At 36.3% G+C, this 27878-nt stretch overlaps 1 protein-coding gene across 1 annotated transcript in view; it reads right to left on the reverse strand.

The window, feature by feature from the left end:
- Positions 1–27878, reverse strand: part of GNAL (G protein subunit alpha L) — a 197257-nt gene that overhangs the window by 99852 nt on the left and 69527 nt on the right. The window contains exons 2-4 of the mRNA XM_068932146.1: positions 26504–26576; positions 25585–25639; positions 25286–25405 (exon numbers count right to left, since the gene is read on the reverse strand). Of these exons, the coding sequence (XP_068788247.1) occupies positions 25286–25405; positions 25585–25639; positions 26504–26576 (248 nt within the window). The remainder of the gene's footprint in view (positions 1–25285; positions 25406–25584; positions 25640–26503; positions 26577–27878) is intronic.

Genomic DNA, 27878 nt, shown 5'->3' on the forward strand with positions numbered 1-27878 from the left:
GCTTTGCTGGATTCTCCCATAGGTGATAACACAGTGGAAGGACAGAGTTTCTGCCTGCTAGGATTCCCACACAAACAGAAGCCAGAAATGTCCCACTTTCTTCTCACAGAACTGGTCACCCTTGCCTAATCTCCTTAAGTCATCTGGTGTCTCACTGGGGAAGTGCTATCTAGGACAAAGAAATCTGTAGGGATGCTGGCAATAGTGGAAAGTGAATCTTGTGACAGAGTGCAATGGGACCGGGCTGCTCAGGAAAATGATAATAAAGTGGACGAGTTCTATTTTTAATGGAGGAGCAGGAAAGAGGAAGAAAGGTAGCAGGAGGAACAGACCGCCCGAGGTGGGAGGGAGAGGAAGAGAGAGAGGAAGGAAGGAATGTACTTCTCTTCACAGATACATAGGTCAATAACTAAACACATAACAATGAAGTTTAAATTTAAACACTAAGTTATTTTTCAACAATGCTCCTGCATATGATAGTTTCAAACTATGACCTTTCTTTGCTGAAACTGGAAGAGATCCAAGACATTTCAGGAAGAAGTTGAGTCTTCAGGTAAGTAGATTAACTTTTATATAGTATGCAAGATTTTCCAGACAATATGTGGATTGGAAAAAGGATTCTGTCGACATCCACATTTCTTAGGAAGTGGAATAAAAATAGTCAGAGGTTGCAGCAACTAAACTGAGTCCCAGAAAGTCAGTATTAGAATTCCAAAATAAAAATAAAGAACACTGTTTTGGAAAAGCATTTCAACAGAAGGATTATGTGAATTTACAAAACGGAGCCTATTTTCTTGTAGGCTGTATTGCGCATATACAGTACTGCCTATTGTACAATGTTTTGTATCCCTGCAATCTTAAGCATAGATTAATAAATTATGGCAGGATATATCTATGAACTATTTAGCCAGCTTTACAGTTCAACCAACCCATGTTGACAAGGGAATAGGAAGGGGGAAGGTCCTTAATTATTCACCCAGTGGAATGAAAAGAAGAGTATGACCGAGAAGGAACGTTAACATAGCAGAGACGGGCAGAATATATTTTAAGCCACCTGCTTGCTTATATCCTTATATATGTGGCCTCAAGGCCACATCAACTTATATAGCGAAGAATTTGATGTCCAATTCTTCATACTTAGTCACAAAGAAAAATTAAACTAACAATTTCTGAAGGATTTTTCAAATTCACGTTTTAAAGTCTGCATATTTTGCATATATGCTTACAATAAGATCATATTAACAAAGATGACAGTCTTACAACCTATTTTCCACCCTGCTGAACTAAGAGTAGAGCAATGAATTTTCTTTGACCAGGTGGCTGTGTAAACCCATCTTTACTTATGTCTTGTGAAAGCATTCTGTGCCACAGAAAATAATGCTACAAACCATTAACACTTGCTGCTGCTTCTGAAAGCAAAGATTTATACACAGTATGGAAAAATAACGCGTGTTATGGAACGGACGTTAAATTGATTTCAATTTTGAAATAAGAAAAATATAATACTACCTCCTTTTTAAATGTGAAATGGAAACAATTTAAACAATTTTAGACAAACATTTAAATTAATAAGAAAAATAGCAATGAATGTTTCTGTTTAAAGATAAAACTTTGCAGTCAAATGTATATCCTTACACTTTTATATATAACAATTTGCAATACTATTATATCATATTTTTCTTAGAGAAATTTACGTTCAATGTCCACAGTCCATCATATGACAAAATTATATAAAGTATAAGAGCCCAGATGCATAAAAGGCATACTTTTCTTCCTTTTGGTGCATCTTAGCTCAGCTGAAATATTTAGTGTCCACCTCTAAAAAATGAACTTAAAACAAGTCCCCCCAAATATTCACGGGATTTTGGTTAAGTTAGCAACAGTGCTGCATAGACAAAAAATCATAGATGTTATCTTCAGATTTTCTGTCTCACATTCTTAATAACCCTTTCAATTTTGTAGCTATACTGAATATTTTTAGAATAAAGTTTGCTTTTGCCCACAAGAAACTTAAGATTATGCCATGTAAATCTGAAAGTATATCTGCTGCTTTCCAGTCAAGAGCTGTCATGTCTGAAGAAAGTATACTTTAAACTACCTGGCTATGACCTGAATAACCACATCTTCATATGCATCAAGCGTTCAGTAATCTGAAAAGCAGTACTCTGCTTGCATCTCATGTACAGGAAGGAAATGCAAAGCTCTGTTGTAATTTATTGAATCTCAGTGATATCACATTTCACTTATATTTGTAGAATAGCCATTTACTTTTATATAGAGACCACCAATCTGCTACAAACTAAACAAGGACAGTTACTAATACAGTATTCAGGCATCAAAACAAGTTTTTAAGGACTCTCCAAAATACTAAAAATATCAAAATGTCAGTTCTATACAGGACTGAAGTCGAAAAAAGTTGCTACTCTCAGGAATTCTCTTTCTGCAAATTCCTCTCCAACAATATATTTCCCCTACTTTTAACAGCACAGAAAGAAAATATAGCCTATGCAATGCTGTATTAAGTACCTTTCGTAATTATTTTGGTCTGTTTAAGACAATAATGAATTCATATAAAATGAAACAGACCTAAGACAACGGATCTTCTCATAGATGAAAATGGAGCTCACGTTTGTCAGACTATTTTGATTGTCTGCTAATATCACTAAAGCCGCGTGTAGTTTTGCCATTGACTTCAGAAGAACTAACCTTCCTACTAAAACACATGAACAGATGAAGTGTATATATCCGTGAACTGCACCTAAGTTCAACAATTTTTCAAATAATACCTTGAAGCATGTCTGTTTAGCTGTTAAGCGCTGCCTAATTTAGAACAGCTACTGAAAATTATTTTTATTTTAATGCACCACCAGGTCTCATGTTTTCCATATTTTGTAGTAACAACTTTCCACAACAACTCTCCTCTCTCCGTTACATGCATTTTATGATTCATAAGAAAAAGGGACACTCAACATTTCTAACTAGCAGAATATACTTCAAGTATACATTTTATATGGATATATATGTTGAGAACTACCTAACTGTGGACTTAATGGCATGTAATTAAAATCATAAACCTGGAAACTTAATGTAAATTGCTAAAAGCATGATCTATCTAGCCATGTTCTATATCCTTTATTTATATATTTATAAAAGGGCATGATAGCCAAATTAAAATCTAGTAATTGTAAGTTTGTAAAAGTATTTAAGAACTTCGTAATTTTTGTCACGAAAGAAAAACTAATCCCCCTGGTATGAAGCTGAAAAAGATCAAAATAGAAAAACAAATCAACAATGAAACAAATATGGTCATCAGCTGTTAAAGGTGGTTTACTATTGATGAAACATTAGAATTTCTTGATACAGTTGCTATATATCTCACTGGTGCAGGTAATGCTAGACGCTGGCCCCAAGCCATACTCTGCTTTGCAGTGAATCATTTCCTTTATGTTTAGTACGTTTCACTTACAAGACAGGATCTGGTCCATCATCTTTGGATAAAGTACAGGAGAGAAAATATCTTTTCCACAATGTGCTCCAAGAAAATTATCTACCTGCACTAAAAAAGAGTTATAAACTATTTTTTACCACAAATTAGCCATGTGAAATTTTGATTTTTGCATTTACCTCTGAAAATCAGTATTGTATAGTGGACAGGACACAGTTAGACAGACAGAAATCAAATTGTGTTATGCTTGCCTGAAGTAGGCTGGCATACAAGCCCATATAAAAAAAATGAAATGAGCTGAAATGAAAATATAACCAGCCAATACAAACATCTTACAAGTTGCCGAAAAGAGGAAAGAGATACAACGATTATAAAACGAAAGGTTATCTGCAGCCATAAGCATAAAACGTGACGAATCTAAAAGCCATTTTTTTGCGTTTTAAGTCACTGAAGCCTACATTTAAATTATAGTTGTGGCCTAACTTATCCAACAGTTTAAGCCTCACCACAACATACGTTGTTCATTAGCTTGGTTTCATAAGGAAGGATGACTTAGGCTGTCACGTTGTCTGACAAATCAACTAGGCCTTCTAATTATCCATGGGAAATGTTGCCCATTTCCAAACAAATGCGACGAAGATGCAGAGGACTCAAAGATACAACCCTCTAGCAAGTCTCAAGAATGTTGGTGGCTAAAGGAAGGAGACTGACTCAACCTCATCTTCTTGCTGAAGGGAAGATTTAGCATGATCTCACGTTACCTGTTTTGCTGGATTAGCTGCTAACCAATAAATCATAGGCCGGCCAGCCAGTCAGCACTTATTTATCAAGAGGTGCTCAGATATACACTGCCTCTTGCCTAGCAGAAAGTTGGGGGACCAGAAGAAGACTGGGACTACTGCCAAGAAAATCAAGCAATGAGAGACCTGAAGGAGAAACAGACCATTGCCACTGGAGTAGTCGTCTGGGCACCTACAATTTATCCACAGGCAATCAGAGTTTATTAGCTCCATTACTTATGGAACAAATTGTAACTGACATGACCGTGAACAACACTTTGAGCTCCCAGTGAAGACCCAAGAGCACATCATGCTGGGCCCACTGTACTTTAAGCTAAGACTAAAGGTAGGAGAAGGAATGGAGGAAACAAGATCAAATGACTTGCTGAAATCACACAAGAGGTCAGTCCTAACTGCCAAAATAGGCCTCTTTTTCCAGTTAGGGATTATGTATTGACTCAAACTATAGCTCAGATGCCAGTATTATGCACCAAGGATGGCAATATAAAACCATGAATAGCTCATTTGTATATCATTCATACATAGCAATATTGAGTGAACCATTAACAATGTTATACGATACATAGGATGAAAACCTTTCAGAACCCTTCCCTCAAACGTAAGAAACTTTTATGATCATTATCATCATCTTGTAATAATTCCATATGATGAATTTAGGATACAAACGACAGCTTTGTTAGCGGCGTCAGAAAATTCAGAACACTAACTTTTTGGGCTTGCCATTTAACAAAGGCTTCCGTACTCAAAGAAAGAAACAACATAGCAATCCAAGATGAAGAAAAAATAAGATTTGAATTGGACTTCCAAACCAAAGCACCCACCAGAGGTACACTATACTACTGCTCTACTGTGAAACGTATTAGAACTGATTCCATCGCAGCGAACATTCATCAACATGAGCGAATGCTCCCATTCCATGAAAGCAAAGGTCTTAGTTTTAGGAGGTACTCATTCAAGTGCCCAGAATACAACATTATTTTCCACCTTAACTTTGAAAGTGGATTTAAATAGATAATCAGAAAAAGTCAGAAATTAAAAATCAATTTAATCCTAATGAACATGACCTGTTACCACTGCTTGCTACTAATCACTAAAATTTTCAAAAAATGTGACAAGCGAAGATCAGAAGGGTCAAAATTGAACAGCGTAAGGAAAAAAATGTCTTCTAATCCACTGAACAAAATAGCTAATAATTTTGAAGTTCTCAGCTGCACTGACAGGAAAGGTAAATCCACAAACAGAAGTTACTCAGTTCCATATCACATTTAAGGACATCAGTTCATAATAATTTTTTTTTTTTTGCTTAGTGTGTTCTTTCTTACGTACAACATATAAAACAGCAGTTTTAAAATTTATCTACTAGAAAAGTATAATTTCTAGACGAACTGGAAGAATAGCTGGCACTGTGAATTTCAGCATTATATTTCCTCATATATATATATATATATATATATATATATATATATATATATATATACACACATGCTTGCAGTTTGCAGTATTAAATGTAAACAGTATTAAGCTCTTTATTTTTTGATACATTTTGACACTTCTACAGAGACAGGGGCTGTGCTTCCAGCTCCTAAATGACCTGCAGTGCAATTTACTGTAGTGTGTACTGTACAAAGTTCTTTGGTATCCACAGGAACAGTTACCAACTGATGTGAACTTCCTTCCCTAAAGAGCTTGTTTTGAATAACAAACTACTCCAGGGGGAAATATGTTATCTTGTCTAATCAAATGTTCAAGTGAGGCTCATTTCATTCCAGGGTTTTACTATGTGTTGTGGAAATGTGTGTGACACTGACCTTTAATTAAATCACAACCTTAAAGGAAGACAGTAAAAGCTGAGCAGCCGACACTGCACATAGGAGTTTATAGCTACACTTGAACAGTTTAAAGAATTATTCAAAATCTTCTATGTTTTAGCGGATATATTCTATAATATATTCACTTCTACGTAATCTGCATAGAAGGGTTTTCCTAAGCATCAATACTGTTTTTAGTTCTTTGTACAGGGAGCTTTAAAACACAGATGATAAGCATATCACCTGATACATCGTTTGTGTTATTAACATGCTTCTTTTTTCCAGGTGTTTTTAATTCAATGTTTTTTGATTGGTTTGAAATGTTCCACACTGAGAAAAATGTACTTTAGACAGAAAACAATTCAACTGGACATCACACACGTGCAGGACAACAGTCCCTTTTTTGTATCAGAGAGCTTGTGCCAGGTGAAAATATAACTTGGCCTCTTGTATCACAAGATACATGTATTCACGCCCCGTTGGCATGAAGCAGAAATGGCCAAGCTACACCTACGGGCCTTGTGCTGAGAGGTCACCTTGGAGAGCCTCCTGGCCAGGTCCTGCTAGGCAGGGAAAAGTCTGGTCAGGGACACAAAAGAAAAAGGAGGAACCGGAGAGAGATATAGGGAGCCTTCTTCAGTGTGCCCCTTTCCTTCACCTCTACCATCTCACAGCAGATGACCCTACAGAGGAGAACGGAGGAGGCCAGCAAGCCCATGGAGAGCTGGGAAAGCAGAGAAGTAAATTCTTTTGTTGACACTGTGAAAAGCAGTAATAAAGAAGAAATACTCTGACAAACTATTCCAGGATGTGGTGCTTACAATGTTGAGTGGATCTGCGAGACAAAAAACCCCTACTTAACTCCTTTGGACAAATAGATTATCAATACTGAATTTTTTGCCACTTCTTTCAGAAAATAAACAACAAGCAAAAAAAAAAAAAGTTCCATATCCAGGTGTTACTATACTTTTGTCATACCAGTTCAGATACTTATCTTTATAGTCAATGTTTTACACATATGCACACAGGGTATAAAGGTCTTGGTAAGTCTGAATAAAAACATTATATACCAAACAAATACCCTGATTTTTGCAACTAATGCCAAACAGTCACCAACAGGATCCCTAGTATATTATACCCATTATGTTATTCTATGAAAAGACAGAAAATATATTTGAAAATACTCTAGGATAATTTTTAAAATTTGATCACAATTGTATTATAACCCTTTAATATTTTTTGCTTGTATAGTTTAATGTGATAAGCTCTCTGTGTATCACAGCAATACCTTCAAATATTTCCACATTTTAAAAATATTAAAATTATTGCTAATGATTTGGTCCTAGGTTTTACTCTGTATGCTGTTGAAATATTTTTTGACACCCACTCATGTAAATGTAAAAACAGGTTAGCTTTTCTTTTCTTCTCTCCCCTGCTATTAATTATCAGTTCTACTGGGCTGCAGAGCTTAACTCTAAGTTGGACTGCTTTAAATTATTGTTTTTTATCCAATGCTTTGTAAACCACCTTGGAATTTTATCATCTTAAAAAATCAAAACCAAAACAAAAGCTGCTTTAATTAAATCTTTGAGTTAAATGTGACTTCTGCTTCTTCAGGTACTTTTCTGGAAGAATCATGTAACAACATTGGCTCCTAAGGATATATCACTGTACCAATTTTGATTACATTTTTGTCTATTTATATTTTAGATAATTTGTGTTTAGACATGATGCGGTGTATTTCTATTCTAGTATAGAGATGCCTGAAAATTATTCTTTTTTTTAAACAAATCAAGTGACAAATATACTCATGCCAATAATTTACTATACATTTAAAAAAAAAAAGTTAACTTCCTTCTCCTGTGTCTCTTTACATGCTAAGGAAGCATCACTGCGATGTTTTCCCTGTGATAACATAGCGTTCACATTTGAAGTGAGCATGGAAACTAAGGTAAAGAATGACAGTAATACGATTTAAAACAAATTACAAAAAATACTGTTGGATGCACAGAAGCATCCAGCATGCCTCCATATAGTATTCATTATTTAAGTGTTCAGCTAAGACAGTCTCAGTATTTTTGTGAAGATGATTAAATTCTCCTTCCATTTTTTTCAGGTTACATATGCCCAGGTTGAAATGCAAGAAGGGGGTTTTATTTCTTCCTCTCTTTTTTCCTCCATGAAAAAAGTTGAAAATTTCAACTCAAAAGCTTTTCAAGCCTTTATGAAGACAAAACACTATAAAATATCATATTTGCTCTCATTTCATTTCCCAAACAACACAACTGAGCTCAGTTAAATGTTGGCATTGACTCTCAGGCATTTTAAATGTATATGCTAGACATAAGTGTGCCCCACCTACAACATCTTATAGCTTGCGAAACTTTAGGAAGCGTCACTGTTGATCGTGTGTAAAAGGGTCTTACTTCTTTTAGGATCTTCCACAGAGAGTAATTTCCTCTCTGCTCATAGGATCTCTCATATTATCAGATATCAGCCTGTGCAAAGACAATAGGCTGATGATCCTCTTTCACAGTAGATTTTTCTAGCTCACAGAATGAAAATGATCATGCATTTTGGTAAGAAAGGTAACACGCTGCCTTACACTTGTTAGGGTCCAACAAGAAAAATTACATGATGGCTAATTAGGGGAATCTTACTGGCACATAAGGCAAAACTTTCATCTGAACAATAGCTGTGATTTTTCTTTCTTTTTAGTAAACCTATTAAAAAAAACGGTGCTTATTCTGGGATGTCAGAAAGTAATCCCTTCTACAAATGAATTATTAAACTTCATCTTAAGAAGGCTTGTACAGGGTGATGCCAGCGGTTTTTCTAGCCCGCTATCCTTTTCCCCACAGCGGATGCCAGGAGAAGGACAAGGGACAGGGCAAGCATGTGTAGCACTTCTCTCCCAATAATTTGCCAACCTCCACCTATTCAGCTCAAGAACTTCCTGAACCAAATGTGGTTTCTACATGTACAGTAGCCTGCAGTCGATTTCTGCCCTGTGAACTTGTCCCATCTCCTCTGAAGGCCATATAAGGTTTGCAAAATAGCTTAAATCCTACACACTGTCACTCACGTGCCATGCAGCGGAACAATGCTCCATTCTTACTTTACATCCACAAGAACACTATTATGCCGCCTCGACAAATATCTGAGAAATACGTAAACAGAGTTTAAGTATATATACCTACACATACCCTCTGTCACCATGTCTTTTGTGGCTAAATGACCACTCACGGGATTTTTGCATACCTATTTATCATGTTCTCTCCCAGTAAAGATAATATAGCAATACAGAGGAAGTGGCTTAGTTATGCAGCAAAACCAACAGAGAATAGATCTTGTTATATGAGACTTGAACGGCTATGAAATCTTTTATACACCGGAGTTCACGTCAGTCAATTGTTTTTGAAACTCATCAGACTAAGCCTTAAAGCTCCAGTCCACAAAGTTAAGTTTAGGAATAACTGCAGCTAACGTAGCAGTGTTTACTCACCCAAATTGCAAGGGTGAACAAGACAGACCTGCTCTTATACCACCTAACCTCTACAAGAAATGTCAGACCTCAAATCAGAAGGAGCAAAACTAACACACTCCACTGGGTTTATCCTAACACACAGATTTGCAGTGGAATATGGTTTGACCATAATCTGTGGCTATAGCTACAGAGGTGGGGGAAGTAAGCAGGCTTATTTAGATAGCCTTTACCTTCCCATTATGCCCTACGGCTCGTTCCCACCTCTGCTTTCTTCTTCCCCATCCGTGTCACTCCACCTATGTTAAACCAGGGAAATGATCCATACCAAAAATAACCTCTCCCTCCCCCTCACTTGGTCAGGCCAAACAAACAGCTTTACCAGGACGCGGCTGAGGGCACAGTGCAGGCACAGAAGTGGGAAAGTGGAGTGGATACAGACAGAGAAGGGTGGCAAGAAGAGAAGAAGGACTGCTTAGCCTGGCAGCCTTGCTAGAACCAATACTCCTGAAACGATGCTCTAAGTACTCCTTAACACATATTCTCAGAACAGCATGTGATTCAAAATTGCTTAAAAAAATAAAATTTGGGGGAAAAAAAGAATTGCTATAGGTGGAAAAGAAGATCAGCTTGTGAGAACATAAGCACCTCAAAAGAGTAACTGAATTAGAACTTCAGCCAGTAAAATGCCCTCCAGTTTTGACACCTACTTCATCAGGTCCCACTAAGAACCCACCCACAAAATGCTGGGGAAAACAGTTGGGAAGCAGTGTGCGTTAACTGAACTCAGCCAGTCAATAAGCACCACAAATCCTTGCTAGGAGTGAATGCCTGGAATTCCCTCGTGCTCTAGCCAACTGTCCAAGGTGGGATTTTCTCCTGATTACATCCTCAAATTCCATACAGCAGCCCTTCATAAACTGACTAACTAACATTTTGTTTTATTTTTCCCTTTTGGTGTCCAGAGGCATGCAAAGCAATACGTTCTTACAAAAAATAACCATCTAAGTATAATAGCTGCAAAGATTTTTTCTGTTCTTCTCTCTCTCTCTCTCTCTCTTTTTTTTTTTTAAGGAAAGAGAAAAAGAGAATGAAAAGAACTGCATGATTTACTGCATGCTTTTAAACTATTTTTCCCCAAAATTCAAAAACCTAAAATTTAGGTATAAAACATGTCCACATTTATCATGTAAGCATGGATCAGGAATGCTATTAGCACGGCATTTGGCTGTATTTATAATGTAATAAGCCCAACTCCCTACTGATTGTGACATTAAAAAATAATGATACGCCTTGCAATGTGACCACCCTTTAAGTTAGCAATATTGAAAGATGCATACCATCATTTTTTCTCCTTAAATCCACTCTACTAGAAAAGCAGAGAACAACTGATATTAAGCAAAAGAAATGGGAGTCGCTTCCCCTTTCTACACAATTTATTATAACGAGCAATATAACTACTGAAACCTGATTACCTATGATCTGTGTCTTTCATTTTTTAAACCTCTCACTAGCAAAATCACTAGCTTTGCCATAACTATCCTTTCAAGGCTGTCTTACCAAGACAGATGCGCAACACACACGTAGTGAATGGCCTGCAGACTGTCAAGGATGGCACTTACTGCGGGACTTAGATATGTATTTCCTTGTGGCTGCAGTCGGGGGCTGTCACCAATGCTTCAAAGGTATTCACCTGCCACCCTGGACCTGGAGAATTCTCCTCCTAATACCACACACTTGAGGTAAATTTGTTCTATTCTTCAAGTCCTTCATTTCTTTTCACAGGCCTGAGGGCCTACAGTTAATAGCCTACAAACTGGATTTTTCGCCCTACTGTTAGCCACCTGATGTGCTGGTTCTTGAAATGATAAGATTAGAACCTTGTACATAAATAAGGCACACAACATCTTATACATAAACACATGTGTGTGCAATGCTGCACACATGTAAAAGAACAAAAACTCTTGCGTGCCACTTTTACCTGAAAGTTTCTGATGTACACTCTGTGGTCTTTTTAACCTTTAGAATTGATACGCCTAACAGCATTACTTCCCCTAACCACTGCTTCTGTTTTTAGGAAAGAAAATCTTAGGCCTTGCCTGATTAGGTGATATGTTCCATGATTTTCCAGATAAATGCAATCATCTGAATATTGCCAGGATTTAGATTTAAAACAATCACTATCTTTAACCGGAAGCACAAACTAGTCTTGTATACTCTATACTATAATCTACTACATCGTCTGAACGGCACCTTGGAAGATCACAAACTATTTAAGTGGAATTGTCATGTCCATTTACACAAAAACAGGTAACTAATACAGTTCTTTCTCTGAATCAATTCAAGAGATGATGATAGAAATTTACTTTAGTTTTGGTAAAGAAGGCCCAGGGGCTCTCAACCATCATACCAATAGGACCTTCATGAACAGCACGGAGAGGCAAAAGTGAAAGACTAATTTATAGGGGCTCATGTCTTCCAAAGTTTTCTAGATTTTCAGAAGTTTTAAACTTCTGTAGGTGCTTCATGTCTCTGAAAACACAGCCATAAACACCTGAAACCCACATCCACAACGTGTTTCTGAGACCGTGTTCCCTAAACTCACCAGTGTAGAATATCTAAAACATACGGGCTGTCATACAAAATGGAAGACAGGAATTCTCCCCCCAGGTTCATTTCTTTCCTCTGAGAAGATAGTCCCAAGAAAATGTGATTACGGTTTTTTAAATATTAAAAACTTTATTTTGCTCTCTTTCCCCTCCAACCTGGAGCGTTCTCTTTTCAAAAGTAAACAAACCCAGGTTTCTTAGTATCCCCTTATTCTTGATGCTCTCCTCAGCACTCCATTTGCCTAAATTTTTTTTGTTGTTAAAGTTCAGTTCCCAATACTAGACACAATATCCCAGCTGAGGACTGACCAACGCCAAACAGAATGGCGTAATTAATTCACGTCTTTTTGTACAAGAGCCTCGTTAATGTATCCCAGAATGAGTTAAGTCATTGCTTGCAAGTGAGTAGTACACCCAAGAACTTTTCCTGCAGTCCAGGCAGTTACTTTACATTTTGTACTAGTTATCCTTTTCTAGAGACCTTCTGCTTATTTCTGACAAGCTGCAAGAAAGGAATTACTGGTTCACCTGTTGGAGACAACTAAGTTTGACAGACTTAAATGTACAAATTTGGTGTTATCAAGATCCCATAGTAACTATCAAGTTCTTTAAACTGTAACAATAGCTGAAAATCAAAACAGATTTGAGTTATTCTCTTTACAGCATACAGGTCACAATGATAAACAGAAAACATGAGGGACATTAAAACAGCAGTTTAAAAATGAAGGAAAGCCAATCTAAAGAAGTATTTCAACAGTAAAGAGAAGCCTTCCCTAGTAGCCACTCCTTACTATTTTTGCTCCTTTTATCATAATCTACAACTCTCTTTCCCACAAACCACAAGTGCTGAATCATGTAAGACCTAAATTGACATAAAAATAACAGAATTCTGCTACTTGCAGTGTTTCCCCAAGGGACATCAAAAAGTTCAAAACATTTTCTCTCAGTGATACAAAGCATTAGGAACTGCAAGGGAAAAAAAGTGGTATCTTGATACTTCTAAACATTATTTTTCTCTAACGAGAAGGGTTCTAAACAATGGTCTTCTTTTCTGCTAAATCAGGCAAATTGTAAGGAACGATTAAGGACTGATAAGCAGATCTGAAAGCACTAAAGTCCTTCTTGAAACTGTAAACATTGCCTTTCCAAAATCAGGCTGGAGACCAATTTCTTTTCCATTTTCAGAACAAAAATAAAGTGTGTTCTCCTTCTGCAAAGAAGGAAATATTAGTCATGGTAGATAATTTTAAAAAATGCATAAAGGATACATGGCAGCATAGCCAATGAGAAGACACGTTACTGCACATGAAAGAATAAAACAATTGAGTTCAGTGTTTTTTTTTTTTTTGAATAAGCTAGCCAAAAAACATACAACTCCGAAAATACCAGAGAAGAATAAGGAAAATTGTCACTCATAGTATCCTTTGAGCTCTGCTGATGTTGCTACACAGTCCTTCACACATTCATAACTCTTAACACTATTAACTGCAACTGTGTTCAGGTTCTCTTGGAATTATTACCTATTATAATATAACTCTATAAAAATATCAACTCAGTGTCCACAAAAGCAAATGGTATTACAAATTATTAGAAAAGGACTAGGGAATGAAACACAAAACATGATGCTACTGTGTAAATCCACAGTGTACCTACACTTTGAATACTGTGTGCAGTTCTGGACCCTCATTGCAAATATGGTCTAGTAAATCTAGAAGAAATATGGAAGGGCAACAAGGATAATCAAAGATTTGGAACAGCCCCTGTGACAGAATCAATTAAACAGACTAAATAAGACTCTCTAAGCTGGAGGATAAGTATTTGGATGGTTATGATATGTAATGATGAACGACATGGAAAAGATGAAATATTTCTATTCCTAATAGAAGAATCAGGGAATATTAGCAGGTAGCTAATAATAATAAAAAAAAGAATCAATTCCTCATATGACACACACTTAAACCGCAGAACTTGCTACCACAGCTGTTGATACTGAAAGTATTAAAAAAAAAAGAGTGACGAATTCCCAGAAGAAAAATGCAAACACAAAAGCACCCATGCCATTCAAAAAATACCTCGGTCACAAATCTATAGAGGCTAGAAGAATATGTGGGAAACATTACTATACGCTTGCCCTGTTCTTATCCTCTTTCTTCGGCTCCACTACTGGCCACTGTCAGAGAGGAGATTCTGTGCTAAATGAACCTGTGATCTGAGCTGGTGCAGTTGTTCTTATGGTTTTATTGAGCTGTGCAAATCAATTTAGGCTATATTATCTAAGATTCAGTGTATGAAATCTTTCCTTCTGCAAGAAAATGTTATGCTGGTGCAGCCTACTGTTCAGTAAGCCTTTTAAAGATATTATTATTTAAAAAAAACACAATATGAAAATGAATCACAGTGATTATTGAAAAGACCTACTGTTCACAGCTTAATAGCATCTAGAGAACTGTCACTTATCTGAAAAAGATTTTGCTTATTTCAAGTTTTGTGCCAATCTCTAACCTACACAACTTCTTCCACCCCCAAGAAAATCCATAAAACTGCTCAACGACCTCCCAAATATATATCTAACACGGCGAAATGATTAGCTTGTTTTGTTTTCGACAAAAATAAAACTGAACTTATTTGTGATTTTGATATTAATATCACTGCATAATTGGGATTTCAGCTGCATGAATGCTGTGCCAACAGTACACTAGCAATCTATTTAGGTCCACATATATGCATACATCTAAGTATTTGCAAAATTGAACCCTAGGAAACATAAGATTTTAGAATAAACTCTCTTTTTATGGAACATCATACTTCATACCAGGCTTTCATTCATCAGTGACAGGAATTAAAACCTGCTCTGCACAATTTAAGGAGAAGAAGAAAATTTAATTCCTTATTTTCCCCCAAAACAGTGAAAATTCTCCGCAGTAAGGATGGCTTGTTTTCATAAACATCACAAGCTGTCTTCTTCTACTGATGTGGTTTTTAATCCAAAGCATTTTTATTAAGACTTCTGATTTGTCAAATCCCTAACTAATTATTCTTTTGGTGCATAATAGATTCACACTACCATTTTTGGTTACGGCATTCAGGTGAATTTTTTAGTTTGCCTGTGTTAAAATCTTGGGAACAGTTCAGCAGGCAACAGCAGAGATTAAAAATGATAATTCTGGGAGTAGAAAAACAGAAGTGCTACTATTTAATTAAACACACGTTATCCTAAATAAGTAAATCTGTTCTTTTTGAAAGGAAAAGACAATACTGATGTAGGAATCATAAGCTAAAGTTCAAGTTGAAGGACGCTTGTCTTTGCCAGAAAGAAGATTCTCATTTAAGTGTTTAAGGCTACCAAATCCTGCCATGAAGCCTCATTCTCCTGTGATACCTGCTAGAAATCAGACAATTAATGATGTGGTTTTGGCAGCAAGTGGAGATACCCGGCCTCTTTCTCTCTCTAATGACAAAATAAAATAGGAGACGATGTATTTGTAGCATAGACTTGCTATGTGTATTTCTCCTCTGTCTTTTCTTTTTGGCTCAGGTCATGGACTTGAGGAAATCTCTCTTACAGTACATACATGCTTGCCCGCAGCCTCCATCAAAGGTGCTCTGGACTTGACTGACAACCAGGTTCTGCTGCTACGAGGTGTCAGCTTTAGGCTTGTAGGCAAGGGAAGGGGTAGTTGGCTGGCTGTACAGAGGGAAGGGTAGTAGGAATCCAGCTGTTGAGGATATACTTTTCCCTATTTTACTTAACCATTCTATTCTTCTTCTTGTTTTCCCACCTGACAGTTCTTAAATTTGATATTATTTAGCTCATATGAAAGAAAGTATGTGGGTGTATGTTAAGAAAAGAATGATCTGCACAGCTCTGTCACTTAACATCCTATGGAATTGAGGGTGGACGTGATCAAAAAGCATTCACCAAATTAACAGAGATAAGAGGGGTTGCATGTCTTCAGCCTATTTTATCCTGCTAAACAATTTCACAGTTCAAAACAGTGGGATAATTATTCGCATTAAAACAAGTTTAAGTCTTCCTGACAGCAATAAGAAAACTCCGATGGAATGAATTGGCAGAAGTGTCAGAAAAATTTACTTTTAAAAGATTTAAAAGGCAAAGTTCATCTCTAATGTCTGCATAACAGACATAAATTCCAATATTCTTCTTGCCTAAGGATAAATATCCTTTCAAAACATCCAACATAGTTTTTTAAAACAAATACTAGTAGATTAATTACAAGAGTGCACTTTAAACCAACCAAAATTTATCTGCTGATTTAAAGTAAGAAGGCATAATCTGGATGCTTCAAATGACAGCTGGCAGGCTTACAACTAGATGGAGTTCTGTTCCAAGAAATTATTAGAAGTAAAAGATGATATAAACTGAAAACTGTTGTACAAATTACATCCTCCCTTTGACTCTCTTTCAAGAGAAGGTCCTAGAACTTGACTAAAAGACTTGAATTGAATCTCTTAGGAATAGAAAAGCAACTGAAATGAAATCTGTAGCAGAACAAAACCATAGATATGTTTTGCAAACTTTTAGTAATAACGGCAAACGTGTATTGTCCCTTGCCTTTGTCTGCTTTAGAGTCCTATTAACATTTATCATAAAAAGCTGCTTAGAAACTTAACAAAAAAATTTTTGTTGATAATAATTTATATATTTAAACTTTTTCCTTCATGTTATGTAAGGTATATAGGCAGTCTTTAGTTCATACCATTTATTTTCTCTATTCCCCAACTCAGGTTGTTACCTTCTACAAACAAAATATCCTGTCCATTGATGTAGACAGTATCTACATTAAAAGGTAATCCATTACTGACAGTAGGTACAGGCAATTGAGGAAGCTAAGGAAGTGATGCAAAAAAAAGCAGCAAAGGTCTAAGCTGGCAGTATTTGACAGTAACTAAAGTTAAAATCTCCTCACATATCAAGGAAAATAGCAAGCCACTCAGATTTATGGCTGTTGTGCAGATGAACGCCCCCTTCTTTGAAAAACTAATGACCTCCTTATTATTCTTACTGAGTAGGTGATATGCTTTGTTCTATAGATCTCCACAGGGTTCACTGAGAACATACATATAATGATTTACCCTTGATCTGCACATTTTTGATCATGCCCACTTAAGTCAAAAGAAAAATCCTCCCTGACACGTTACTGTTAGAGTGTTCAAAACAGCAAAAGCAGAACATCAGCCTGCCATTTTTGGCTTGAGAGATTAAAGGAACTAATGGATAATGAAGAGAATTGCGAAGCACCTTCTGCTATGTTTACCTTTTATCTGGCTATGATGGAAAATCTCTTTTAATATGGTTTATAAATGATGATAATTCATTAAATAGTTTACTATCCTTCCTCTGAAAACTGTCACTTGTAGAAGTTGCAAAGTCCTCATCCTGGGACTCACTGGATAGTGTGTCTTCATTAAGAGTGTGGTTACTCTTCACATGTACTTACATCTAGTTTCATTATAACTCAGATTGCTTTACACATGAGGGAACAAACAAATGAAATTCTTTGAAAGCATTTCTGAATGCATGCTAAACCTTAATAAACGAAATATTAATTTGTAATTAAACCTTCTACAGATTTAAATGCATCTCAACGTAAGTGCTAAAAATTGCAAGAATTTCTTTCCCGTTTCTCCTTGTACAGAAAAATGGGGATCAAGATTAGTTTTTTATTCTGGACAGCCTATCATCTCTCTTCCATCTATCTAGTGCACAGTGGTCTTCCTTCAGCTGTTTTTCACCATCTTACTACCTGAGGACAAGGAGGACTGCTGCCACCTGCACGTTATAGACTAGCTTCTGAAAGATACCTAAGCAGCAGCCACAAGAGTTTGTGAGGTAATACAAAACAGCAGCCCCCAAAAGCAAGTACAATTTAAAAAAAGCAATATGCTCCACAGATCTGTGGCCAGTATAAAGAAAGTACAGTCTTTAACCTATCACCCCATCTTTCTTTATTATTGTTTAAAAATAGGGCATACACTGAGAAATAACTGATGAACAAAAACATTTTAAAGTTCCAAAAGGATCTTGTAATATATTTTTGGTAATGTGAGGAAAATCAGTCACTCCTACTTAAAATGATAATTTAAGTTATTAGTCTTCCAAATGCCATCAAATCAAACATCCAGATTTAGAAAAAAAATATTCTTATCCATTTGAAGTGCTATAGAAGTGTGTAAAGTTCTCAGCTAAAATTGTAGCAACAAGACAGAATGTAAAACTGATTATTAATAATTCACAGTATTTGATTGGATACTGGCTCGACTTTCAAAAGCTCCTAACTAATTTGTATCCATGGGCACAAAACCCAAAGTAGTATCAGTAAAAGTCAAGAATTTTGGAGACTACAGAAGTAATGTACGTTTTAGTGAGCAGTAATAATAAATGAGAATATCTTTTCAATTTCACAGTGAAAGCCTTTGTGTTAGTGTGATAATAAATAAAGTAGGTTGGATAAAGTGTGAACAGCACCCCATTATCTAGGCAGTCAGATTCAGAAGGTAAGATAGCAAACACTTAATTCATTGTTACTATGATGATGTAATAGTGAATGCAACACCACAGCTGAGGCAGCAAGATTTTTTTCTTTTGCATTTGTTCGTAAGATTTCCTCACATAACTGTCTTTTCAGTCTGAAATTGATCATTTTACAGTGGAAGCTATGGAAAAATATATCCTAAAAAAAGGGAAAGGTATATGGGGAAGGTGAACCTTTTCTGTATATTTCAGAGTTGAATCTGTTCTTAAAAATATTGAGATAGGAAGACCTAAAAACAAACACAGAATTTTATACCCACCTTTTTACTTTTTTTTTTTTGAACACATCTTGCATTTATTAACTGTGGCTCATTTATAATCATGCATGTAGCTTTCTATGGCTTCCAATCTTAGAATTTCTTGTGTTAACTACTGGGGGCCCAAGTAGCTCCCCATGCTCCTTTCCTAGGACACAAACTTTATTTATTTATTTATTTATCTATCAGCAGTATAAATGGCTAACAAACAGCTGTGTTTCAGTGAATTTCTTATACTAATTCTTCTTATTTGAGCCAAAGGGAGGAAGAAAAGTGGTCCTTTACTTTTCTCGTAGAAGAGAACAGTATTTTACTACAGCAAAAACCTTATTTTATCTTGACGCTTGAAGATAAGCAATACTTTCATCTTAAAGAGAGCCTCCCCGCAACACAAAGCATGTATTTAAAGGAAGAAATTTTGAGCCTCACAGAAGAGTTGTACTTTACACAAACAACTCGAATTTTAAGCCACAGGTGTATTTTCTAGTACAAATTGAGTATTTATTAAAGAATAAAACCAAAAAAAAATCAAATAAAATCATGGCAGAATTTTATATTTGTATAGTTCCAGTACTTTTTCTCACAATTGTCCTATATACGTTTCTAATATGATCCTAGTTTAGTTCTATATTTATAAAACTACAGTATAGTTAAAATAACTTCCAATTATTTCTGAAAGCACTAATGGATTGATTGATCCATTACTAGTGAACTTAATGCTTACAAAGATTAAGAACTAAATAACACGCAAAGTTGAAGCATACTCCTGATCTCGTGTGTGAAATGTTAATCATTTTGCCCTATAACATTGACTAATCTAAGCATTAGAGACTCAGCTTGCTGATTTAATGGAAACCAGACACGACTACACTAAATCTGTACACAAACAGGTATTTCATACCAGAGCAAAGATACCACTGTGCATCAGCCGCATCTTCTCAGCATGAAATGAGCTCAACTTCAGCATCCGCTGTTAATTAATTGTTAGTGTATAGCACAAAAACAAGCACTATCAGAACAATGAAATTTCATCTGTTACATAATTGCTACTTTTCCCCAATATCCACTACTTTTCAATACTAGTCCTCTTGACAAAATTAACCTTTGTGTGGAGACTGAAGAGTTGCCAACAACTGCATTAGCATAAGCAGTATTTTCCACTGTCCTTCGACAGCCTTCTTCATTAGTTTTTGAAGTGTTATTAATTCAGGCTAGTAATAATGTTGTTGGATCTATATAATCTAATCATTATCTGGCCTTCTAGATCCTTTCCCCATTTGTGAAAATAAGAACAGAAGAACAACTACCAGTTTGCATTTTAGAATTCGAAAAAGGCAAATGACATAATTTGTAAAAGTCTACTTGATTTTCAAAAGTTAATTTTGACTTGAAACTGTAGTAATGACCGCAGGCAATTGTAAAAACTTGTGGCCCTTTATCCTAACCAAAATGGCAAGTAAACCCCTAAAGTAAGAATCTAGATGGAGGAAAAAAAAACCCAAAAAACAAACCAAGCCGCTTGTCTGGTAATATTCACTGAATTTTCTCTTTAGTTTTATGATATTTTCCTGTAAAACATGGTATATTTTCACGCTCCTGAGAAACATGGAAATAATTGCAAGTTATTTGGAAAACGAAAAATTTAAGACCAAGTTATTTTGCAACTCCTTTGGGCTACATTAAGTACGTATTACATGGAAACTTAAACGTGTTGTGGCCAAATAGGATATTAAAGTCACAGCATTAACTGCACAATCCAAATAAGTTTAACCATATATGAACCATATTTATCATGTTTTTCATCTTTTATTTATGTATTTATTTGGGATAAATATTTTCTACACCCCACCAACACACTTCACTTGACCAAGACTTCCAGTTACTTCAAATATTGAGATGTACACTGTACACCGTGTAAACCAGCAATCGCTAGGCGTCAGTAGGAGTTTGAATTTGAATATTAGGTTTAATAAGTATATGAAATGCCTAAGAAAAGTCTACATGACTTCAAATCCTGACCACAAATATTTTTCTTTTTTTCTTCTATCTTTAAGATACTAATAAGAAGTCCTGATATTTAAGAAGAAAATGCAGAAGAAAATTAAAGTCATGAAATTGAACTCAAATTGCCATATCTAAGAAAGCAGAGCAAACCACAGTGAGAACATATTAATCTAAAGCACTTTCCCTGTCAATGACTACATTAACATTTCACTTTTAAAAGCTGAATTAAAGAGGTTACATGATTGATAACATAGCTTTAGAAGTTATTTTTAAAGCTAGCATTCTAAAATCAGCACAAGGGACTATATTTGCACAACTCACTGTTTTATGAAGGTTTAACAAAATCCTTTGCCGCTCCAGTAATTTTCTTAACAAAGGAAAACGGTCCTCCCTGGTCCTCAATAACTGGATGAGGTGTTTATGTTTTCTATTACGTAAATGATTCACATTCACTGGCAACTAAGTAATATAGGCAAACACCTGACTTACACAGCTTGGTTATAGTACGCAGCTAGTTGACTACCTGCCATATATATATACACCCATATAACTAATCTAACTGTTCAGATGTGCCTAGTCCGACAGATAAATTATAAAAAACTATTTAATTTGGCCAAATTTTTGGTGAAGACAAAATTCAAATACTTCAATAAAGACAACTATAACTTGAGTAAACACATGCTTACATAATACATCGTGTTTTTCCACAGCTACTAGCATAATACTCCCTTAATATGTTCACTCTGTTTCACAAAGGACAAAATAAATCCCCATCAATAAAGGATTAAAAATGGCGCAGGTCAATTCCTGTTAACTTTAGCAAATATCAATCAACACTTTGCCAAAAATAATAAAAAAACCCTTTCCAATACACTGTGCATGTTTCCATTTCAATTTTAAAGCCCTTCTGCAGATTCCAGCCTGGAATATGATGCTAAGATAACGTCTAAAGTTGTCGTTAGATGAAAATTTATCTTGGTTCTTTTTATGGCTTCAAGGAAGAAACTGTAATGGACGTACACCTTATTCATATTTATTAACTTCTTAAGAAAGCAATGCTTACATCTTATGATTTGTATAATTTGACCGTTATTGGTCTCTCCAGCAAATTTCTGTAAAATGTGCCACTAACACAGTCTTCTAATAAAATTAATGAACGGCAACATAAACACTGTAAAAGAAATAAAGAAATCTTTGTTTGTTTATTTTTTAGATCTACCACATAAAACATCAAGTTAGCACTACTAAACTATATTAAACCATACATTTTAATAAAAGTAAGTAAAAGTATTGGGGGGGCACTCCACAGATACTTAAGAGAATATTAAGATGCTGTAAAGAGAAAACTGTTTCTTTTAAAAATAGCAACACTACCAAAGTAAGATGTTCTGCTTATATTTTAGAGAGCACTGTGCAATTAAAATTCCAACCACACAAAACCCCTAAATCCAAGTCTAAATACGAATCCCATCCTCACTTAAGTTCTTGGAATTTCAGTCACAAATTTTAATTAGAGTAGGATTTCACCCACAGGAAATTGGTATTTTCAAATCCACGTATTTTAAAGGACAATTTTTACAATTAAATGTATATTAGTTAATTTGTATGCAATTTAAGTATGCATATCCAAGTACACCCAGTATGTCACAAATATATTTAAATTAGTGTCTCATGAGTGTTGGCCATACTGTGCCATCAGTGAAGTTTTTGCATTTCATCAGGGATCTCTATTTAAAGACTCATGATACAGTGCAGTCATTTTATCACATTTTGCATCCATTTACTTGAGATGCATCTTCAACTAAAACACATTCATTTTTAAGAGAAAGATCACACGACTAACATTATCCAAAAAATAACAGATCTGTAATGCTTATTGAAACAACGAAGACTATGTCTTTAATGGCTTATTAGCACCCATATTGTTAAAAATCCTAAAATCAGCTCTTCCTTCTTTCAAAAGAAGGGTAATATTTGTCCTGTTTTAGAACATGCCAAAATTTACCCCAGAGACATCACCTAAGCACTGCCTAGGTCAGCAATTTTTCCTTTAGAACTATTTTTAAGTACAGATGATAGAATAGCAAGTCCTGAATGTATACTATTAAATACTGCATTGCTTTCCCTGGTTCAGAAGGCTAAGGCCTTCCATATACTAGGTATTAATTAGAGAATCAGTCATGCTTAGAAAAGGATGCATAACTGCTTACTCTCCACATATGTATTTTTATACTTGTACTTATTTAAAAATACTACATGGGTCAAAAGGTATTTCAGCTGGGAACGTAATTTTACTTTAAGTTATCATTGACTTGAATTGGAGTGGATCAAGCCCTGAAGCATAATTCTGTTTTCAGTCTCTCTCTTACATATCTTCCTCGAAAGAAACATCACATTAAGCCAACAAAAATTTTTAAAATTATGTAGTCAAACTACAGATTTTACAAACATTAAGCCTATGATTTAGGCAGAGAAGAAAGCAGAAGGAAATAGGTGAAAGGGACAGCTAAAATATGCCTACTTCTAAACCAGCACTAGATTTTTCTTTTTTCTTTTTCTAAGCTTATAACAACTTTTCCTGTTTTAATTAAGGCTATTATTTCACATCATTTCAAATAACGTGACAGTATTATTCAGAAATCCTACTTAATTCAAAAAACAAAGTTATTCATTGTTTAATTTTAAAGCAAAATGGATTTTGACTCCAGACCTAAAACGAGATATTACTTGCTTCAGAGTTCACAAGGTCCCTTCCATTCTTCTTCCCCTCAAAGAAGAATAAGTTCTTCCATTTTATAAATATCAAATAGTCAAATTTGCACAGATGTAGTCAACTTCTGTGAAGAATAATCTTTGTAAAAAGACTAAGCTAAAATATTAATAGCTATAGCCCTACTGAAAATCTACTTCAGTTTTCTTTCACCCCAGACCTTCAGAAAAACAGATGTACTAGACAGGATTGAAAAGGATATAAGTCAGTATGTATTTTACCCAAACAAATATGGGTCAAAATTCAAGAAAAAAAAATATAATAAGCAACACATGCCCCAGAACTCAAAAACACATACAGGTCAAATATTTCATGACAAGCTCAATTCCCATTTCTAAAAAGAGTTGCTCATTTTCCCTAACTTACATATACCAATTCAGCAATTATGCAATATGTGGGTGTACCTTACAGTCGTTTTCCTAACATCTGCAGTCTGTGTTAAATTCTAACTGTACAAGATGTCTGATATATATATTTTTTTGTCTTGAACCTTCAAAGTGGTAGGTTTACCAGAGGCAAAACCACACACCAGAGAATATGAGTCATATAATAAAGAAACATCTCTTCCCCTTCTCCCCCTTCTACCCTGAAGCGATAACAACCTAAAGACACTCTATTGTAAATGGCTTCCTTAGTAATATCGATGGCACGAGCAACTCATAAACATTTAGTCAATGAATGAAGATATTTATATTCCTTATTGTATCCATAACAAATTGCTCTTGATACCATTTTAAGGCCAATTAAAAATTATGTTACTACAAAAATTAAATTCTTAATAATAATCAGAACGTCTATGCACTTGCTTTCATGTCAAGCATAAAAAATAAAACATACTATGCATGTTTCTGTAAATGATAACATAAAAAGATCAAAATAATCAAATGTAGAATGCCTGTGCAAGTTAAATGCACATAAGGTCTCTAAGCTGACTACAAAACAGTAACCTCAACACAGAAATCATTAATTTTCTAATGAGTCCATATCAAAAGATGGCAACATTCACAAACGACTAAAATCCTGCTCATGCCAACTGCATAGTAGAACTACAATAAATAAAGGAGGAAGCAAGGCACCTTACTTCACCATTGTTTACATGAGTTTCCCCTATGAAATGTATTAGGCATGGAAAACACTACAGGAGTCACTCTACCCTTTTACTTCCTTTTATACCCTTGTATATAGGTAGACTATAACTTCTTAGATTGCCATCCTGCATCTAATTACATGTAGGAAAACAGCCTTCAGATAAAGTCTTTTCTGAAGGGTCAGTATGTATAATCATATCAGAAATTTTTAAGAGAGGGACTGAAAGATAGAAAAACCAGTATTTACAAACACCAGCCAATAAATTAGTAACAACAAAACTCAGCAACGCTAGAACAGGTGCAACCGCCACAGTCTTATAAGAAAGTTAACCTTCTGGCAAAGCTTGCACAAAGCTCTTCCCAAAAGCATCTTCCAAAAAGTTAAAAAAAAAAAAATTTTCACTGATCAAAGTGAGAGCTATGCATTCCCCCTTAAAATAGAATAACATAATAGTTTCTATTCTTACCTGTGTATAGTCAAAGTCAGAAAGAGGAGCTATACTCTTGATGTAGTCCATTCGAAATTGGTTTTCTGGATTGGCCAATGGAACTGGGGGTATTAAAGTGCTCATAGCTGAAACTATAGTCTAGAATTGGATAAAACAAAAACAAGCACATTAATCTGGATAAATCTAAGATACAGGATCAATAGAAGATAATCCAATCTCATCAGCAAAATAGGATTTCTCTCTATACAATCTTAGCACAATCCTTATCATTTCCAGTACACTTGAGCATTTAAGGACAGTATAAAGTATGTTCTTACCACAATCGCATCTTTAACATTTTTCCGAATATCCAGTATTTTCTGCTTCTTTTCTCTGCATTAAAACAGAAATATTAACACTTTGATTTTTTCCTTCAAAGCAGTTCAGTCAGCTGCATTACAATTTTTTTGTTTTTACAGACTGCTTATTTATCTGCTCTCCAATCATTAAGACATACTAACCGAAAAAAACCAGTAAGATGAATACATTTTTCCTCTTATCCCTTCTTTCATGTACTATGAAGAGCAATACACATTCACCCTCAATATATTTTTAAATAGCCACATCTGCAAAGCCTTTCCTGATAGAACTTGAAGCCATTCCTTCATTTCTACAGCATGCACTATTGTGCAATTTAGTGCAATTTAGGCATGCACTAAATTGATAATAAATAGTAGAAAGGCAACAGATGTCTAAAATTAACACTATAGATTAATAATACATTCAGGCAGAGTTCTTCTGAGAGAAATGATGTAGCCCCAGAATTCAGAATGATTTCTAACAAACGTTCAAAATTAGTTTCAGTTTTACATTAACCCCAATACCGGAAAAAGAGCAGCCACTGTCATCCTGAATATGACTTGACAAGTATTTTTGTATTACAGACAGATGCAATATTTAGTTATTTGCTTCTATGTAAAAAGTAGTCGCCATGTTGTTGCTACAGAGGGGCCTGTCAAGTGCTGCAGTAGCAACAGTGTAAAAATACAGTAAAGGGGCCAGAAGGAGAAAACGCAAATGTACAATAGCAGTAATTTCCTTATTCTCTCTCCCTTCTCCCCTCCCTCCCCCAAAACGCAGTGTCAAGCCACCAAAACGCAGAGGGCATGAAGAGCAGAAATTCCCTCGTGTATCGTGTTTCAAACCGGTTTCAAACATTTAATGAAAAATAAGTCACAAAGTGTCAATAATTCTTACTCTGAATTAAATCCATTGACATGTAGGATTCTCATTTGTTTCACAATAGTGCTTTTTCCTGACTCACCGGCCCCTAGAAGAGAAAGAATGAAAGGCAGAACATTGTGATATATGGTTCAGGCTTTGTTTTTTTTTTTTATTTTCCCTCTCCCCATTTTTTTGGGCACGGTATGATAGCATCTCCCACCTCCGGCAGCCTTTCTGTATGTATGCATCCATGTGGCTCAGGCGCTGAGCTCAATCTGGGGACGCTTCCCATATTGCTCAATAAAGCAGCCTACATTTTTCATATCTAACGCACGCAGCTCACACGTCTAGCTTCTCCATTACACCCGCTCGCCAAGGGTAGCTCAGGCTAATGCCCCCTCGCCTGCTCCCCTTCCCCCCCACCTCTGCCCCCCTCCTTCTTACCCAGCAGAAGCAAGCGATGTGTCGCTTTATAAGCCAGTCTCTCTTTCTGCAACTGCTTCTCTATTTTTTTGTTGGCTTCTCGCTGCGCTTTCTCATCGATACGCTGATCCTCCGTTTTGCTGTTGCCCAAACACCCCATAGCTGCTGCTTAGGATGGATGTCAAATTGTTGTCTTTGTGTATTTAGTATTTACAAGGGGGAGGGGGAAACGCAGAAGGTAAGTCTTTATATCCTTATATCCCTGCGACGGTTCCTCTTCTCTTCTTCCCCCCCCCGGTTGCTCAAATAAAATGGTCTCTAGCCGCGTTCTGATCAAAACAGAGTTTGTTTGTTTTTTTTCCCCCGAAGAGATGCAAAGAGCAGCCGGCAGAGGTAATCGTTCCCCAGCAGGGAGGGGGTGGGGGGAAAAAGCTGTACAAAAATGTCTAACATGCAACGAGAGCGAGCGAAGGGCTCCTCCTGGAAACCAGCCTAACGCTGCTCTCCTCTCTCCCTCCCCACCACACACACAATCCCTATATTTCTCTGTAAAGGTCTATTTTTGTCTTTCTAACTCAGCACTGCCTCTTTCTGCGAGACCAGGAAACAGTCAAAACTACAAACCCTCCAGCCAGCGAAGAGAAAGGAAAAAGGTAAAAGCTGGATCTACCTGGGCCGTGCGGGATCGCCGCGGCGGCGGCGGCGGCGAGGCTGGGCCGCGGGGTTGGCCCGGTCCGGCTCGGCTCGGCTCGGCTCGGCTCGGCGCGGCCCGGCCCGGCCCCTGCAGGGGCCGCCGTCCAGCTGCCCCCGGCAAACGCGGGCGCCGCCGCCGCCGCCTGCGCTCGGCTCCGCGCAGCCCTGGCGAGACCCAGCGAGCGCAGCTGCTGCAAAAACCTGGATCTGGCTTTTGGCCTGTGCCGGACACCCATGGCGTTTTGGCCCCCAGATGCCAGGGCTGGAGGCCGTGCTCGTGGCGAGCGGTTCT

This window comes from Struthio camelus, chromosome 2, assembly GCF_040807025.1.
Source record: "Struthio camelus isolate bStrCam1 chromosome 2, bStrCam1.hap1, whole genome shotgun sequence".
Lineage (NCBI taxonomy): Eukaryota > Metazoa > Chordata > Aves > Struthioniformes > Struthionidae > Struthio > Struthio camelus.